General features: G+C 43.7%; 1 protein-coding gene across 1 annotated transcript; it reads left to right on the plus strand.

Annotated features, from left to right (window-relative positions):
• The first annotated feature begins 8,012 nt into the window (after window positions 1-8,012).
• On the plus strand, window positions 8,013-16,201 carry LOC148665531 (E3 ubiquitin-protein ligase TRIM39-like). The gene is made up of 5 exons (XM_088632384.1): window positions 8,013-8,150; window positions 8,625-8,684; window positions 9,506-9,538; window positions 9,769-9,795; window positions 13,430-16,201. The coding sequence occupies exons 1-5, from the start codon at window positions 8,144-8,146 to the stop codon at window positions 13,975-13,977; spliced, it is 675 nt and encodes a 224-aa protein (XP_088488510.1). The 5' UTR covers window positions 8,013-8,143; the 3' UTR covers window positions 13,978-16,201.
• Window positions 16,202-16,554: the final 353 nt, after the last annotated feature.

Here is a 16,554-nt window from a genome sequence, read left to right on the forward strand (position 1 = left end):
ATCTCCAATATTTTCAGAATTTGACAGCCAGAATCCTGATGGGGTTGCATTACACCTGCCTTCAAGTCGTGGCACTGGCTTCCTATCAGTTTTCGAGTCAACTTCAAAATCCTCATCCACATTCAGTCCCTATCTGGTTTATTACCTGTCTGCTCCCCACCTTGCAACCTCTGTCTGTCTGACTCTGGTCTTCTAGCTGTCCTCAAGAGCATCTACTTTCTGTGGGTGACAGGACCTTCTCTAGCTGCACCCCAGAGCTCTGGATTCATATCCCAAGTGATATCAGAGGCACCTACTCTGAGTGCATTTAAATCTAACTTCAAAACCTTTCTTTTCAGGTTATTTAGTGTCTGTATCTATTTCATTTTCTAAATTTGGCAGCACTTCGAACTGCTTGTCTTTCTTATATGTATTTACTTTGTAATCTGTGGTCCTTATAACTGTTTTTATACCCACTCTATTGCTTTGAGATGCTTGGATATGTGCTATATAAAATAAAGTGTTTTATTATTGTTATAGAGAAACATGATCAGATTTTCCCTGGTTCAGAAAAAAAAAATCTAAAGTATACTAGTTTGTCACTCTTCTCATCCCCTCTTTGCTAAATGGCTTTGCATACTAAAATGAACAATGTAACTGTACCTACAGTATGTTCTGTGCTTTCCCTATCCTGTTAGATATATAATTACCCGGAATCTTCTCCTTCTTGAAATACCTGTTTTCACTAACATCTTGCACCAACTCTGCAACCTGAAAGCTGCTGAGTCCTAAGTTCATCCTGCTACTGACACTGAATTAAAAATCTTTATATTTCTATATATATAGTATATTATATTGTGAAAAACGCATGCAGAGGCAGGTACATGATAAAGCTAGTTTGCCAACACAAATTAAAATGAGCGAGATTCTGTCACAATATTGTTTGCGGACCCTTGTAAACTGACCTTTTATCAAGGCCCTAAAGCCAGTGTTTGAGATACTGTACAGAAGGTGTTTCTAAGCTCCTCTCAGACATTTTGGTCAGTGCAATTACCTGAGAAAAACAGACCACATGCACAGGTAATGAACTATTTAAAAAATATTAACAGAGGTAGTTAATTATGGTAGGAAAAAATGTCAACGTATGGTGGACTGCTTTTTATATCATGTATGTGATGCTGTATTTATTTGGTTTATTTATTGGTGAACAGAAAAACAGCCAGCAAAACTCAGAGCAACATCCTGCACAGCTTCTCTCCTGGAAGTGTCCTGTGAGCCACTGAGCTCTCCTCCTTCTCCTTTCCTAAACACACAGGGGATACAGCACCTCAACACCATCAAAGACAGACCATTAACATGACCAGTGGGAGGTCCTGTGCAGTAAATACAGTTGTCAGCTGATAGATAACTGTAAGGGACATTGTAAAAGTGATTCACTGGTGGCTAAGGGGAATGCCCTAGCCGAAGAAAGGCAGCCTTAAGGCCTGGAGAACAGGACAGAGAAGGTGAGGCCTACGTCAGGATGGTGCATGCTGGCAAATGGCTGCAAGAATTACAGGAGGCTCCTCGGGCCTGTGAGACGATGGGCTCTAGCGCTGTCAGGACACAGGGCAGCCCATGAGGCTGCTGGGCAGCCCAGACTTAACCAAAGTAACTTTGAGTTGAATTACTGATTGTCTGTGGCAGTAAGTACAGCTCTTGTCAGAGACCGGGTGCTGGAGGCCTGGGGACACAACCAGAAGGAGGACATGATCTGCTCTGTGGCGAGTGGGTTTGGGTCAAGAGGTTTCCTTCAAGCACCATGCAGCCCCGTTGGGAAGGACCGTTCCAAGTGCTACTGACAACTGGATCGGCTGTCAGGCTGGAGGGGAAAGACTGCTGGATCCACGTCACTCACTGTAAGCGAGCTTCTCCAAGAGAAGCAGATTTGACCAGCTACAACTTTTGTATTCTGCCATTTTGCTGTTTGATGTAAGAGAAGCGGGTCCAATGGGGGACCCAGAAAAACATAGGGATCAGGGAGAAAAGCTATTTCTGTCAGTAAGGAATAATCAGACCTCGTGCTGGGTATGTATTGCCATACCACGTTACACGTTACAAGGAGGGCTGCCCTTGGGGGTCATTCCTTTTAATATGAACGACCATCTAGGCAGACTAGATTGGACACATAGAACTACTCTGAACATGTATGCCAATGTAAAGGGAGGTAACTTAACGCAGCCTTATGGAGAAACAGTTAAAGTGCAGGGATGGAATCCCACAAATTTTGAGGGCTGGTACGCACCTCGTTATAATCACAGCAAATGTCCACCTGCCTTGCGCCTTGCCTGAACATACAGGGGCTGGTTATGTTTTAACAGGACACATACTGTAACTGCTGTTCACTGCTACAGGCACACAGTTCTCTTCCTTCTTTCACTTTACCTGCACAGACCTGTTCTTTCAGCACAAACTCACCCAGCCTGCATAGCAACATTCCCACTGAGCTGAGTCTGTGTCTGAGCAGTGAACAAGAGCAGGAGAGCAGGTGTGAACAGAGTTTGAAACTTGTTTTCTTTTACTGTCTCTTTAATTGTTTTTTATTCATTTTGGTCAGAAAGTTGTTGATCATTTCAGTTATATGAAAGTTGTGTTTAATCTTCAGTTGCCTGAAGTTAATCTGTGCCATTGATGCCCTTTATGTTACTATGGACCTCATGTGACTCTTCTGACAGCTCCTGACCCTGTGCTAACAAGATCTGCAAACACAGCTCAGTACAATCAAAACAGCAGCCCCTCAAACTTTCTGTTCACCCGCCATCACACTGACAGGACAGTGGACAGGGACACTCAGAGCTGTGGTCTGAGCTCTTTTCAAGAGACAGTACAGTGAGCAGGACAGGGACACTCAGAGCTGTGGTCTGAGCTCTTTTCAAGAGACAGTGCAGTGAGCAGGACAGGGACACTCAGAGCTTTGGTCTGAGCTCTTTTCCAGAGACAGTACAGTGAGCAGGACAGGGACACTCAGAGCTGTGGTCTGAGCTCTGTTCCAGAGACAGTACAGTGAGCAGGACAGGGACACTCAGAGCTTTAGTCTGAGCTCTTTTCCATATCTTAGTTTTTAAAATTAATCAAGCAACATAAATAATTGCTTTTAACTTCACGCCTATTAATTATCCTAAAGCAGAGTTTCCATAAAAGTTAGTTTTATTTTGAAACACTCGTTAAACAAAGCGGGAGCTTATTGTTCTTAATGACATCACATGTGAAAAGATTATAAAAAAAGAAACTCACTATGAGATGGCAGCAGTTACTCACTGAGGATAAATTTTAAAGAGCTGGCTTAAGGCAACAGCCTTTCCACCTCTCTGGGACATCAGTATCCACAGCTAGTTTGTTGTTTAAACAATCTACCTCTGAATATGAACATCTTGAGATGCTGGCTCCATGGATCAGGATCAGATACTGTATGTTTGCTTACTGCTTCTGGTTCTGTGCATCCAACACAGTTCAATGCTAACAACCACACAACATCTAAAATACTTTTACATTCTATACGTTTCCATTAAAATACAATTCAAATATGTTTATCTCATTTCAATAAACACCGAACAGTGTTCATAATGTTCTTTTATAACACAGCTTTCTGTGATTTTTTGTATACCTAAGCTTTAACAGGTGGTCCTGCATTCCTCCTCTGCACTATGTCTGGTCATGATTTGCTTTTTTCTGTTTGCTCATTTCAAAGAAACACCTGCTGCATTTCTAAAACTCCTGAGCTCTTTAATTGTGTAGAGATGAGCTTGTGATTCTCTGCAGCGCTCTGCAGGTCTGTGCAGCTCACACAGGGGGTCACTGCGCAGGTGAAGCAGGAAGCCCCGGACGTACCCTGCTGGCCCACACGCTGCAGGGCAGAGCCAGGCAGCAGGCTGGGCTCACTGGCCTGGAGAGAGAGACACAACAGGCTGGACTGTTCGCAGTAAGAGCTCACACCAGGACAGTGAAATCGTCTGCACCATGTGGAGCTGTGACACCCCTCTGCCAAAACACAGCTAGAGGAGATCCTGGAGCCAAATAACTCCCAATGATTAAATAGCTGGATGGGCCAGCTGGCCTCCTCTTGTCTGTCACCATCATGCTCTGATCTTCTCATGGTGTGTGAGTGAGTTAGTATTTTATTGTCTTGATTATTGGGAACACAAACCACTGGATTGACTTCACACGAGCAGTTACTAACATCCAGGTTTATTAAAAAAACTTCCCTCTGTCAGGCTGACACAAAATGACACAGTGATTCACATCCCCCACAGCAACACACCTTCTTTGAAACAACAACCACCAAAGAAATCACAGCTGTTTCTAAACCACTGCCTCTAAAATCCTTAATCACACCCCTAACAATCACACCCCCTAACACTCACACCCCTGGAGCTCTGTGCAGATCCAGGAAGTGAAACTCAGAGATCAGTTTCGTTTCACTAGAAACAGCCTCACTGCAGCTCTGTCTCTACTGCTCCTCTCTGTGCAGTTTTTACTTGTCAGAAAAATGGCAGAAGGTACTTTTCCATTTTCTCAGGACCAGTTCAGCTGCTCAGTGTGTCTGGATTTGCTGAAGGATCCAGTGGCTCTGCTCTGTGGACACAGTTACTGTATGGGCTGTATTAATAACTGCTGAGATCAGGAAGATCAGACTGGGAACTACAGCTGCCCCCAGTGCAGACAGACCTTCACTCCAAGGCCTGATCTTCACAGAAACACCATCCTGGCTGAAGTGGTGGAGAAACTGAAGGAGACAGGGCTCAGTGGACCTCCTCCTGCTCACAGTCCTGCTGGCCCTGGAGATGTGCTGTGTGATGTCTGCACTGGGAAACAGAGGGGAGCTGTGAAATCCTGTCTGGTGTGTTTGGCCTCTTACTGTCAGCCTCACCTCCAGCCTCACTATGAAGCTGCTCCATTGAAGAAACACAAGCTGGTTGATGCCACAGGACAACTGCAGGAGAAGATCTGCTCCACTCATGAAAAACTGCTGGAGTTCTATTGCCGTACTGACCAGAAGTGTGTTTGTTATCTTTGTGTAATGGATGAACACAGAAGCCATGATACTGTCTCAGCTGCAGCAGGAAGGACAGAGAAACAGGTGAGGAATTTCAGTCTGTATTGAGTGTCTAGCACAAGATGTAAAATGGATATTTAGGATATTTGGGGCTCTAACTGATCTCCTGACTGTATTTACTGTATCCATAATGCTGTATCTCTCCACTGCTGAGTCCTGCTCATGTACTCAGCTGTGATCCACACTGTTGTGTCTCTGAAGTGTCTCTTGTTCTTCTGTCTGTTGTTCATTATCTCCTCCTCCTCAACTTCACTGTTTCCCTCTTTACTGTCCTCATGTAGCACCACTGAACCTGTACAACTGCACAGCAAACTCAACACCTCTAGTACAGACTGCACCCTCATTAATGAAGTCATGCTTTAATTTCACCTCAATAGTATTATTATTAATAATAAACTTTATTTTATATAGTATCTTTAAAAGTGGCAAAGCAATTTACAGCACAACAAATGCACAGAGAAAGGAGGTATGGTATCTTTAAAATGGCTTCTCAAAACACTTTACAGAACACCGAAGGTAGAAAGGGGTTTGATAAAACAGCAGAAAAGCAAAGGGGCAGAAACAGACCCAGTTAAATTAAAGCTCTTAATGAATAGAAGATTGTGAGTCTGGATTTGAAAGAGCTCAGGGAATGTGACTCTATGATATCCATAGGGATAGAATTCCAGAGCTCTGGGCTGCAGCAGAGCAGCCCTGTCACCCAGAGTGCTGGCTTGGGGGACAGACAGGAGACCAAAATTAGAAAAGTGAAGGTTGTGAGATGGGGAGTAGGATGATAGTAACTCTGACAGGTACAGAAGTATCAAACCATGGAGAGGCTTTTAGGGGAGCATGAGGACTTTGAAATCAACATGAAACCTGATAGGAAGTCAGTGCAGGGACTCCAGGACAGGAGTAATGTGATCACTTGCATTAGACGTGGTCAGAATTCTGGCTGCCAAATTCTGGAGGCTGTAGGATGCAGCCTGGTGGTATTTCTGAGGTAGAAGAATGATGTTTAGGCAATCTGTTGGACATGTCAAGCCTGGATTAGATATCACCCCCAAGTTCTTCAATTTTGACTGTGACTCCTTAACAGGTCCAATTTCAGAGCTAAAATCAGAGAGAGACAAAGTGAAAGTGATCAGTGAGGTAAGACTGGAACCATTGAAGAGCAGTGTCAGAAACTCCAAACACAGTCTCAAGACAAGAAAGTGTGATGTTATGGCTGACAGTGTTGAAAGCAGCACTGAGTTCAGTAAGAATGAGGACAGAAAGAGAACAAGAATCAGGAGCCATTAGAAGATCGTTAGTGACTTTGACAAGGGCACTTTCTGTGCTGTGAAGTCAGGGCACTTTCTGTGCTGTGAAGTTGTCTGAAACCAGATTGGAGTTCAAAAGGATTATTATCTGAAATCTAACAGCACATTCTAAACATTTTGCTTGAAAAGGTAATTAAAGGGTATGAAAGTTGGATAGAGGGTGAAAGTTGTTCAGGTTGTCCAGAGCCATGATTCTTTTTCTCACACAGGGTTAAAAGCAGCAGTTGTGAAGGCCACTGGTACGATATCAGTGCTCAAGGATTCATTTATCATATTGAGGACTATGGGGTAGAAAGCAGAGAAACAGGATTGAAATAAAGTGCTGGGAAGGGGATCTAATAGGCAGGTGGTTTATCTCAGACACAAAAACCAGTTGTAAACTGTGGTATAATACCTTCACATGCGCTATTAAATACAAGACTCACGCTGGGCTCAGCTGGAGTCAGGTCTGACACAGAACATGTTCCCTTTTCTCCTCTGAAATGATCTGAATTTTCCCAGAAGCAGACAGGATGTGAGATGTGGTCGGACACATGGTCTTACTGGTCCAGAACCTCATCCAGCAGTCAAGCACGTCAGCCACAGGGTCTCCACTGACTGCAGGAGAAACTAGTAGCAACCGGGCTCATCAGTAGTGCTGAAATCCTCTGTTTGGAGATGCCAAGACCGGTCATATTGAGATGAATGAAATCTGAAATCTCTAGATTATGTTTTATATATAATTAGAATCACAATTATCTCATTTTAACATTTCACTTCACATACAGATGTGCAGACCCAGGTGTGAGGTGTAAAACTTGAGCAGGAGGTGGAGACTCATGCTCTGCTGCGCTGCACATGCTGCCGGTGTAGATTAGACAAGAAACAGGAGCGTGTCAGACAGGACCAGGAAACACATCTCATGTGGATAAGACATCAGGGATACAGAGTGTGAATTTTCCAGGGTGACTCTAAGGAGTGTCTCTGTGATGTGATTCTCTTACAGCAGAAATGTCCTGAGTGTCTGTTTCTCCACAGAAGCAGCTGGGGGCGACACAGACACAAACCCAGCAAAGACTCCAGGAGAGAGAGAAGGAGCTGCAGAAGCTGAGACAGGCTGTGAAGTCACTCAGAGTGAGTATTGACCAGAGGAGTGGACACACTGACACACATTGCCCCAGCTAGACATTGGACCGTACCCTTTGGAAACAAAGCATAAAACATAATGTAGTTTGAGAGTTTTCCTGTGTAATAATCCAGTGTGTGTCTCCTCCCTCAGAGCTCTGCACACACAGCAGTACAGGACACTGACAGGATCTTTACTGAACTGATCCACTCCATTGAGAGAAAACGATCTGAGGTCACAGAGCTGATCAGAGCTCAAGAGAGGGCTGCAGTGAGTCAGGCTGAAGGACTTCTAGAGCGACTGGATAAGGAGATCACTGAGCTGAAGAAGAGAGATGCTGAGCTGAACCAGCTCTCACACACAGAGGATCACATCCATTTCCTCCAGGTAACATCACTGCTCTGTGACTCTGCAGTACAGAAGGGTGTCTCTCACACAGAGCTGCTTCTGGCTTCTCCCCAGGAATGTGTGTTGTGTTTGACTGGAAACTCCTCTTTCTCTCCCCTACTGCAGAATTTCCAATCTGTCTGTGTCCCTCCTGGAGCTGGAGACTCACCCAGCATCCCTGTCAGTCCACACTTCTCCCCTGAGGCAGTGAGGAGAGCTGTCTCTGGACTGTAAGAGCGACTGGAGGATCTCTGCAATAAGGAATCAATAAAGATTTCCATGACAGGTTGGTGGAGAAACACACTGATGTCTTTCTGAATAGCTTATAAATTTCCTTTTTTTCTCTTATATTGTTTATAGATTTTTTGTGCAGTGACTGCATTTATCAGAGCAGCTTATCAGTCAGTTTCAAGGTGAAACATCTTAAAAGCTCTAGTCTCACAAATCTTTATGACAGTAACAGTATTGTTATATTGTGCTGTATATAGCTTAACAAGAACATTTTAATAGGAGCTACAGGCTTAGTATAGTAGACCAGTCTGTTACAATAGTAGCTACAGTTTCAGTACAGTAGATTCAGTCCTGTTACAATAGGATCTACAGCCCCAGTACAGTAGAACAGTCTGTTACAATAGGAGCCACAGTTTCAGTACAGTAGATCAGTCCTGCTACAATAGGAACTACAGTCCCAGTACAGTAGAACAGCTCTGTTATTCCTGTTACTCTGTTACTGTAGCCCTTTCTCTGTGTGTCTCCCCAGTGACTGAAGTCTACAGTCTGCTGACTCCAGAGCCCGGGTCCAGAGCAGAGCTTTTACACTGTGAGTCTGTTTTCACAACAGCTCCCCCCTGAAATATACCTGGAGCTCAAACACACAGCAGGAACAGTGATACATAAACTGATACACACTCTGACACACACTCTGACTCACACTCTGATACACGTCCGAATTCAGAAAGTCAAGCTTGCAGACAGTCACTGTGTGTGGATCAGAGACACACTGTATAAGAAACATTCAGATGGACACAGACAGAAAATCCAGTGGGCGTCATTTTTGTAAGAAAATGCACTTTAATACAGCAATGTGTCCTGCACTCAGTCAGTGTTACTGGTCACTGTGGGTACAGGTCACTCAGTCAGTGATACTGGTCACTGTGGGTACAGGTCACTTCGTCAGTGATACTGGTCACTGTGGGTACAGGTCACTCAGTCAGTGATACTGGTCACTGTGGGTACAGGTCACTCAGTCAGTGATACTGGTCACTGTGGGTACAGGACAATGATGGCTGAGCAATGATCAGTTCTCAGTATCACCGCTGGTTCTTTATGAAATTACTGCTCGCTGTTGTGGACAGACTGTGTTTCTTTCTTATCTCTCTCAGTGGCTCAAGCACCGGACTCCAGGGTGTCCTGTGATGTGTCTGTGTGTCTTATTGCCTTGTGCTGCTCAGTCTTATTGAGTGAGACTCCAGTCTTACAGCCACTGATGCTCACACTCACTGACACTCTGATTCACACTGCAGTGGAGACTGGGGATCCTGAAATGTACTGACTTCAGACTGTAGTATAAACTCTGCTATAATAACAGGTAAGAAGCAAGAATGGTCTTTAATACAATAAAGATCTACTTCTCCTCTGCAGATCCTGTGAAGCGAGTTCCTCTACCTAAATCACGTATGTACACTGTGTGAAACTCTGCTGACTGACAGCAGTGACTGTACTGACATCTTATTACCAGTGTGTGACTCTGATTAACAGTGTCTGTGTCTCTGTGCTCCAGTGTGTATTTGTGATTAACAGTGTCCGTTTCTCTGTGTTCCAGTGTGTCTGTGATTAACAGTGTCTGTGTCTCTGTGTTCCAGTGTGTGACTGTGATTAACAGTGTCTGTATCTCTGTGTTTCAGAATGGCAGTGGCTGTGCAGTGCTGCAGGTAGGTCTGTCTCTTCTTGATGACAGAGATGCTGTTTTAAGCCCTAGTGTCTGGGGTTATTGAGGTCTTGAGACCAGAAGGTCTCTTTAATGTGAGATGGTTGTTCATGGTCTGTAAACAGAAGGAGATGTATTTCACTCTCATGTTTCTGTAACATCCTACATGTGGGCTGTGAAGATCAATCAAAGTTTCTTGGTGGGAATTTCTATCTCCATGCAGTGTTTCAGTCTAAAGGCTAGAGTCTGTCCTGGTGTAACAGGAGCCGGTGTGTGAAGTGTAGTTCAGGACCCTGGCAGACGGTATAATCCAGAAGTAAGTGGAGAAGGACATCGTGGAGGAGACGAAGAGGATCAGGGCAGGTTCACAGACAGGGGGGTGTGACAATGGCAAACAGTTTTAGGGAAGTTCAAAAGGGGGAATCTGGGGCGCAGTCCAAAGTCCAAAACTAGGGGATCCATCCAGGGCGAAACAAACACATTTAAAATCCGTAACGGGATCCAGAACAGGGACAGGGAACCAGGAAGATAAAAACAGGATACCGAGGCCAGGCGCTCCGATGGTCAGGATGTCATAATGAAGCCTATGCCGTCAGGTCTCTCCTGGACCTGCTGGTAAGCGGGCTTCCGGGCGTCCATCTCCCAATGCTGAGCCTGGAATAGCGAGAATACCAGGCTTAAATAATGAGACAACACAGGGGGCAGGTGCACATAATCAACTAAAATATGAAAGGGTCAGAGCTCCCTTAACAGGAGGGATCCAGATCGTGACACCTGGAGGGACTGACAGTGTAGAAAACGCATTTTCTCTGAAGGCCACCTTCAAAGGACACCTCAGCAAAATCATGTGTCCTTTTATAGTAGGAGAGAGGGCATCTTCTTAATTTGTTTTAAGAGTGAAGGACTTGTGTCTCATTGTGGAAGGTGACCGGTACTGATTTAGGTGAAGATGGGAAACTTGGTGTAAAGGGTTAATCTGAGTTCAGTACACCAGGGTGTCTCTGTTTGTGATTATTGTATCTGAGAGACATGGAGTAGCTGAGAGGAATTCTCCTGTTCTGGACTGTTCATGCTTCTACTAAAGAGGAACAGCAGGAAATCTGGGAGCCAGGAGAGGATCACTCTGATGTGCACATTTTAACATGATGTGTTTACTGAGAGCTGTAATTTGAGGTTCATGGTTTGGTGTCACTACACCTGTCTGGTTACAGACAGATCTGGGGCAGATGCCTGTAGCCTCTCAGTCAGGGGGTATTTATCTGGGAATGAGGGGCTCTTCCCAGGACAGGGGGCATATCTGTGTGTCCTGACAGAGCTCTCAGGTCCAGTCAGTAAGAGACTCTGTGGCCTGTTTCTCTTCCAGAGTCTGAGGCTCTTGACCATCAGGTGTCTTATTAGTCCTGGTAAGAGAGGGATGCTGGGGGTGTTTATCTGTCAGTAAGGAATCTGTTTCCTGGGCTGGAGAATACATCTGAGAGCTGTGAGCTCTGCTGAGACAGGCTGCAGTGATGTGGGTTCAGTAAGAGACTCAGTGTAGTGTTTGACTCAGAATAGATCAGTCATTTCAACATCAGTTCATCGTAATCACTACTGTCAGCAATGATTGTAGTTTTTACCTCAGACTTGGGTTTGTCTTCACAGGGCAGGAGGAGGAAATTTAGCTTCTGTGTTTCAGTGTCTTCTTAGTGTGACACGGTGACTATGTGTCTAAGAATAAAAGTTAAGGAAATTTTGTTTGAATTGAGGAACTATTTGTAGGTCAAGAGTAATAAATTCTTGGTTAGTAGTTCAAGCAGGTAGCTGTGTCAGCATGCGTAGGCTGCAAAGTTACAAGTAAAGGTTTATTCCTGCTGAAAAGAGAAGAAACAGAACCTTTCAGCTGTGGAAACTTATTCTGGTGTCCTTCAGTTGTTTTTGGTTTCCTACTAAAATAAGAATGTCTTATGTTATTGTTGGTCACTTGCAAAATCCTCAAACGCTTTTAAACTACAGTATGCAGACATCAAATGCACTTGAATTGGGAATTACACAGTAAAATGCAGGGGAGGTGTAATTTGAAGGGAGAAGAAACAGTATTTCTGCGTATTTTATGCTGATGAATGTGACGAGATAAAGGAATGACAGACAAAAAGAAAAATAATTCAGGACAGCACACAGCCCGTTATACAGTTTGTCCATTGTTGGCTTGCTGTTTACTGGGACCAACAGTAACAGTGACAGGAACCCAACAGGAGGTATAAGTAATCGTAAATGTATTCTGTTCAGTGTTTAAAGAGTGAGCAAACACCCTGTACAGGACATGTTTCTGCAGTTTCACATCAAGAAGAACAGACGTTTGGAAAGCTGTGTCAATTCTACTTGTCACAGAAATGGTAAAAACGACACACATTTAACCCGGGAACACTCACTGACACAGTGCTGTACTTCATGTGTGCAAAAGACAGAACACATGCTCCTTTAGATTATTGTTTTCCAGAAAGAGGAGTGTGATGATATTCTTCTGTGTCCTGTTCTACACAGAACAAATGTGAAATATCAGTGGAAGATGTAGTAGTGTCGGCTTCAGAGCTGCAGTGTCCAGAAGAGTGCGTCCTCTCTCATCACTGAACTAAAGGCGCTCTGAGTCCAGAAATGAATTCAGGTGTTTTTATAAATTCATGTAGGTGGCTGTGTCAGCCTCCCTAGGCTCCAGGAGTAAAAAAAATAAGAGCTGATTAGAATATCTTTGATCTTCACTAGATTGACAGGCAGACAAGCAGAGGGACGTATTACTCAATATTAAGTATTAAGAGTTCATACTGAAGTATTAAGTATGAAGAGAGTATTAAGTCAGTGTTCATTAGTCATGTGAATAAAGCTTCTTGAATTGAATTGATCAAAACCCCCATTCAGTCTGAACATGTATAAGCCCCGCCCCCGTCTCTCATTGGACAGAGCTCACTGATTGACAGCTGGTGTCTCCTATCAGAGAGGCGGACAGCTGAGCGCGAGCAGTCTGAAGTCAGTATGAGTGCCTCTGTTTCTCTCGTCTTTCTCTCCGGGTTTCTGGATGTGTTATTTCTGGTTTAAATTGAATACTTTGGATATTTCTTGGCATTTTCAAAGTAAGTTTGAAGTCCTTTATTTCAGCAAATTATTGCTTTTGACTTTAGATTTTTCTGACCATTATACAGTCTTTGAATTCAGCACTTTTTTATTCTGTGTCATCAGGAAAATGGTTTTAGAGAAGAACGAGCTGCTGAATTGGGATTTGAAATAAAGCATTTTAAAAGACAGGTCGTCCAGTTTCTTACAATATACAGGTCGTTGTGGTGGGTTTTGAAGTTTTTGAAAGCGAGTGGTCGGGCTGTAGATTCTTAATTAATAATGTTGTGTAAAAAAATAAAGTTTAATCGCTATGAAAACAAATGTTTAATGTTTGTATTTAGAGGATATTGGGGATCACTTCCATGTGTAATACTTAGTGAAACAATGACAGAATATGTCCTTTCTCTGGAAGGGAAATTATATAATGAGTAATTTACTTGTTTTTCTCACGCAGTGTGTTTGGGGGACAAAGACATTTCACAGCATAATGGAGTTGAACTGGAATGTAATCGGCAGGAGCCTGTTGTGATGTTTGCTGTTTTATTCCCCAGCTGCTGTGACTCTGGACCCTGATACAGCTCACTGTGAGCTCAGCCTGTCTGGGGATGGGAAGAGAGTAAGATGGGTAGAGGAGGAACAGGATCTCTCTGACAATCCTCACAGATTCAATGACTGGGAATGTGTTGTAAGCAGGGAGGCCTTCACCTCAGGGAGACACTACTGGGAGGTGGAATTGAATCACAGCTGGAGAATAGGAGTGACCAGAGAGTCTGCAGAGAGGAAAGGAGAGTTCAGCTTCTCTCCCCAGCAGGGTTACTGGTGTCTGGACTACTACCCTTATTTCTCTGCTCTCACTGATCCTGAGACCCCTCTCCCCCTCAGTCTGCGGCCCAGAAAGCTGGGGGTGTGTGTGGATATTGAGCAGAGAAATGTCTCCTTTTACACAGTGGAGTCCAGAGCTCATCTCTACACTTTCGCTGACATGGTCTTCACTCAGGGGGAGAAGATCTATCCTGTCTTCTGTACTGGGGATTCAGATAAAGACCTTGAGCTGCTGCCTGCTGTCAGTGTGGAGATTAAACCCGTCTCTGACTCATGAACACAGGCTGACTCTCTCCCAGCTCTCTGTCCCACTGCTCATACTGGGAGACGAGTTTAATGGCGGGTAGTGAGATGATGTCATAAATATAATAGTCATTTTAGAAATGACGATGTTGCGTTTAAACGTGTTAAATTACAGTAAACATTTTAAATAGGGAAAATAACATGTGCGAGAGAGGGAGATATAACTCGAAACATGGTTTCATTATGACCAAAATCGGTCTTGAGATATTTTTAACTTGATTTACAGTATTTGAGAGGTATGTCTTAACACCGATACTACAGTGCGTAAATACTGCTCACGTATATGTTTCTAGGTTTATATTATGCATTTCATACGGTCAAATTACTTTTGAGCAACAAATAAGAAGCGCGAAACGGTATGCCCAGGGCGTTTTAGTTTTGTTTTGTGCTGGGACTTTTAACAATGTCACCGTGGATTGATTAGAGATATCAAGTACATACAAGTCATTTTTTAAATGTTGTAGTTCGTCCTGTAAAAATGTTACGAGTACATCATCTATCAACAATTACACAGGTTCTGTTTCCATATTGCAGATTTTGGTTACGTAATATTATTTTCTAAATTTCACGTTGTGAATATATGATTTGGGCAAACAGAACCGCAAAGAAGTACATTATGGGTTGTTGTTTTTTTTTTTGCAGTTTTATCTAGAACAAGCGATGCTTAAACCTTTGTGTGATTCTTGTGAAACTATCCACACGACAGTTACAGTACCTAGGAGTTGACTTCAGTGATGTCACTGATGGGATGTTTCTAAAAATCCATCCTCTGTAAAACGTCTTCTCTAGTTGTCCTGCATATGTATTCGCTAATGAAGCTGTGTGTTCTGAGCCTGGATCTCTACATTTCTGTATGAACCAGCTTAGAGGGCTAAAGACAGCTTGTGTTTAAATTGAGTGTAAGGTAATTTATGCTTCTGTAGCGGCGAGGCTTATTAATAAGGCAGAATTAAGTGTTTCTGAGCTTTCCCAAATTAGGCCCCATCTCTCTGTTCATCTCTGTGGTGCAGCCACAGAGAAATTATTCATGCAGGCTGATTTAAGGTTTCCTTTGATTTAAGGTTTCCTAGGACAGCTCCCAAAGGGGGATGCACTTAGCTAAGCCTGGCTATCATGATCAATGGTCATCCATTGGTGCCTATCTGTCTAGGGAGTGCCAGTTGGACATCTGGACTGCATTCCTAAGTGTCAGGAGTAAGTGACTCCTATCTCACCTTGATCAACCAATCAGGGACTGGTAGGGCCGAGTAACCCACGTGGGACTCTGATGCCCATAGAACTTTCAGCCAATCAATGAGCTGAAGTTCCTCCAGGTAAAAACAGGCAACACAGAGAGCCTGAGAGATTCAGTGAGATTCAGAAGAGATTCAGGAGAATTCTGTGGACTTTCCTAAAGGGAATTCAAAGGAGAATTCCAGGGCAGGACAGCCCAAGAGCAGAAGGCTCCCAAGGGCAGGACATTCTCGCAGCGCTCCTCCTGACCATCCTGAGACTCAGCCCGGACAACCACGGAACGGACAACCTTTGTTCTAAGAGTCTAGAGTGGAGGTTGCCAGAGAGTAACCAGAGGATCCACCCGAGGTGAGCACCAGCAGCAAGCCTCGTGAACAGGTCGGAACTGTGGACAGCTGAATCACTATTCAGAACTAGCTCTTCATCAGGAACGAACTGGTCCTCTTCCTGACCTGCTGGGACCCACAGTCATCTTTTCTCCTGTGCGCAAACTTTGCTAGTTAAAGCCAACACTAACTAGCCGGTCAGTGAGCATCAGCAGCGCACCGTCGTAAGCCGCACAGCACAGCCTGGCACCGAGCCAGAGAGCGCGGATTGGACAGCAACAGCCTGCAACTGTTTCTTTGTGCCCGCAGGAGATCTGAATCCCCAGAGATTGGATGAGTATTCAACTTCAATGCATTACAGCTCGAGAATTCAATTGTTATCCCAACCAGTTGATATCAATTTAATTCGTAAGAGTTACAGTATGTACTTGTTTTGAGTATCTAATGTAGAAGTTATAACCAAGTTCATTTAGGAAATGGTCTTAATGAATGATATACTGAACGTATGTCCTCTTGAGGTTTAACACTTTGTAACTGACTGAATATATATCTTTTGTATTCTGATAACCCTCTCGATAAGATCTGTTAGGTTTATATGCATATTCTATGTATTAATAAATGTATCCTCGTGTATTGGTACCTGTGTGTGTGCGTTGTTTGAGTTATGTCGCATGGTTGGATTCTAAAGCCATCAAAAGAATCAACTTTGTGATTTAATGCTACAATTAATAATTGTCTCAGTAAATGCCCAAACCCTACAGAACTGGTGCCTTCAGAGAGCCACTACATTTACATTTTTGCAATGGCAACGTTACATTTCTAAAGTCATGGTCAGCATTAATTATTATTATACTGTGCTGTAAACTTGTTCTGTGCCTAGTCACATTATTTTACAGCATTTTTATAGCATTATCAAATCTGGTGGCGCTGCGTGTTAGTTTCCTGAGTCCCATGTCACATGGTCTGTGATTGAATCCCATGGAACTATGACT

Source organism: Lepisosteus platostomus, chromosome 5 (assembly GCF_059453375.1).
Source record: "Lepisosteus platostomus isolate fLepPlt1 chromosome 5, fLepPlt1.hap1, whole genome shotgun sequence".
In the NCBI taxonomy this organism is placed as follows: domain Eukaryota; kingdom Metazoa; phylum Chordata; class Actinopteri; order Semionotiformes; family Lepisosteidae; genus Lepisosteus; species Lepisosteus platostomus.